The sequence below is a fragment of the Plasmodium falciparum genome (assembly GCF_000002765.6).
Source record: "Plasmodium falciparum 3D7 genome assembly, chromosome: 13".
Taxonomy (NCBI): Eukaryota; Apicomplexa; class Aconoidasida; order Haemosporida; family Plasmodiidae; genus Plasmodium; species Plasmodium falciparum.
The window spans coordinates 657,260-660,000 of NC_004331.3; the positions used below are offsets into that span (position 1 = coordinate 657,260).

Sequence of the window (2,741 nt, forward strand, 5' to 3'; positions counted from 1 at the left end):
AAATATTGTATTTATTCGTGACTTTGACTATAACTTTAATATATTATATATATATATGTATATGTATATATATTTTTAATTTGATTAACTTTTATGTTCTAACAAATTAATAAAGTATATTAAACTTACACAATAAAAATAAAAGGTGAAAACATTTTATTCATAAAATATGCATACACATTTAAGAATATACATATATATTATATTATTTATATATATATATATTATCCATAAAATATTTATGTACTACCAAAAAAAAAAAAAAAAAATAAAATAATAAAATAAAATAAAATAAAATAACAGGAAACAATAAAATTTTAAATATTAATACAAATTGATAACATTAAAAATAAAGAAAAAAAAAAAAAAAATTACTGAAAAGAGGTTGATATATATGTATATATAAACATTGAAAAAAAAAAAAAAATTAATTATAAAGAAAATGCTTTTTAAAAATCAAAAGTATATTGTAATGCATACATATATATATATATATATATATATATATATATATATAATATATATAATATATTTATATGTATATAAAACTTAAAGGGTGTATTTTCTTTTCAAGATATCCATATGATGAAATATTATAATAAATGTAGCTATATGTATTTATATTATATAAAACATACAACAAAAAAATAAAATTTTTAAGTAAATATGTATTTATATATATATATATATAAGGCATTTATATTATGATACTATAAATATAAATATATATATAATATATATATAATATATATATAATATATATATATTATTTAATATATATTAATTATAAATCTATTTCAAAATATACATACATATTTATCTCTTACATACTTATTCTAGGTTTTTATTTTTTTATAAAAAAAAAAAATTAAATAAATAAAATTTGTATATATATATATATATATATATATATATATATTATAATAATTAATATTTCTTTCATTTATTTATCGTTTTTTCTTAAAATGATTTAATTTTTTTTTTTTTAATATATCCTCTTTTTAAGTTGTACAGGGTCGAAAAAAAAAAAATTATTTTCTACAACATTTGCAAATAAATTATTGTATATATATAAAAAAAAAAGGGAAATTTAAAGAATTAGAAGTATTATTTATAATTAATGAGATTTTATTTCTTAATGATAATACATTTTTACAATAGATTTATATATATTTCTTGAATATTTTTAAATTTTTAGTATTTAATTTTTTAATTGTTTCGTTAAAATTTTTAATATATTATATTATATATATTATATATATATATATATATATATATATATATATATATGTTATGGGTTATATTTAATACTAGATGTACATTTAAAAATCAAGAATGATAAAAGAAGGGAATTGTGTTGTAATATATTCGGACGAAGAAAATATTGACCTATTAAAATTAACAAATGATGGAATAATAAATAATAAGAAAGGTAGATTTTTACATAAGGATATAATAGGGAAAGAATATGGTTCGAAAATATATGATACATTAAATAAGAATTATATATATGTATTAAAAAGATCTCCTGAATTAATAGTAAATTGTTTAAAAAAGAAAACACAGACATTATATGAGCATGATATATCTTTTATATGTTTAGTTTGTAATGCATTACCAAATAAGAAAATATTAGAAGCTGGTACAGGAACAGGTTGTTTAACATATGCTCTTGCAAATTCTGTTTTACCTAATGGTGTGATACATACATTTGAATATAATGAAGAAAGATATAAACAAGTACAACAAGAATTTGATGATTTCGAAAATATAAGAAAAAATATAACATTTCATCATCAAGATATATTAAATTATAATTTTGATGATTTTCCGTTAGAATATTTTGATTCTATTTTTCTTGACATGCCCAACCCATGGTTATGTGTTGATAATATGAAAAAGGTTTTAAAAGAAAGGGGTGTGTTTGTTATTTTTTTACCATGTATTGAACAAGTATATAAAATTTTAGAAGCCTTAGAAAAAAATTCCTTTTCGGATATTGAAACATATGAATTAATAAATAAGTCATGGAAAATTATTATGAATAAAAAAGAAAAAAAAAAAAAGAATGATGATGATTATCATATTGATAATACTGTAAGTTTTAATAGTGTTAATAATGATGACAAAAAAGTCGACAATATAGATACATTAAATAATTTTTATACAAATTATAGATTATGTCAGAAGGAAAATAAAACACATACTGGATATTTAACCATAGCAAAAAGGTGTCTTAATGATGAACACGAACAACCAGAAATTAAATTTGAAAATGCATTTTAATAATAAAAATAAGAGAATAAAAATGCAATTTAATGTACACATAAGATGTTATTTTTCTTTTATATTGTTCATTTAATTTTTAATATATACATAATATTTATATAATATAAAACAATATATATAAATATATATATATATATATATATATATCTTTTTTTTTGTGGCATTTAATTAAAAAAACTCTACATTTTATAAATCATACCATCTTATTGGTTATATAGTAATTAAATATATATATATATATATTTCACTTTGTTAATTATATTTCATTATTGTGATACATAATATCCAATATGCTAACTTATTTATTTAAAAAAAAAAAAAAAAAAAAAAAAAAAAAAAAAAAAAAATTTGAATATTACTCATATATATATATATATATATATATATATATATATATATATATATATTTATTTATTTATACATGAATTTTGCTATTTGTGTATTGTCCAAAA

General features: G+C 15.7%; 1 protein-coding gene across 1 annotated transcript; it reads left to right on the forward strand.

Moving 5' to 3' along the window:
- Nucleotides 1–1,335: 1,335 nt before the first annotated feature.
- PF3D7_1315700 (tRNA (adenine(58)-N(1))-methyltransferase catalytic subunit TRM61, putative) lies at nt 1,336–2,286 on the forward strand (the record flags this gene model as incomplete). Its single annotated transcript, XM_001349858.1, has 1 exon — nt 1,336–2,286. The coding sequence occupies one exon, from the start codon at nt 1,336–1,338 to the stop codon at nt 2,284–2,286; it is 951 nt and encodes a 316-aa protein (XP_001349894.1).
- Nucleotides 2,287–2,741: the final 455 nt, after the last annotated feature.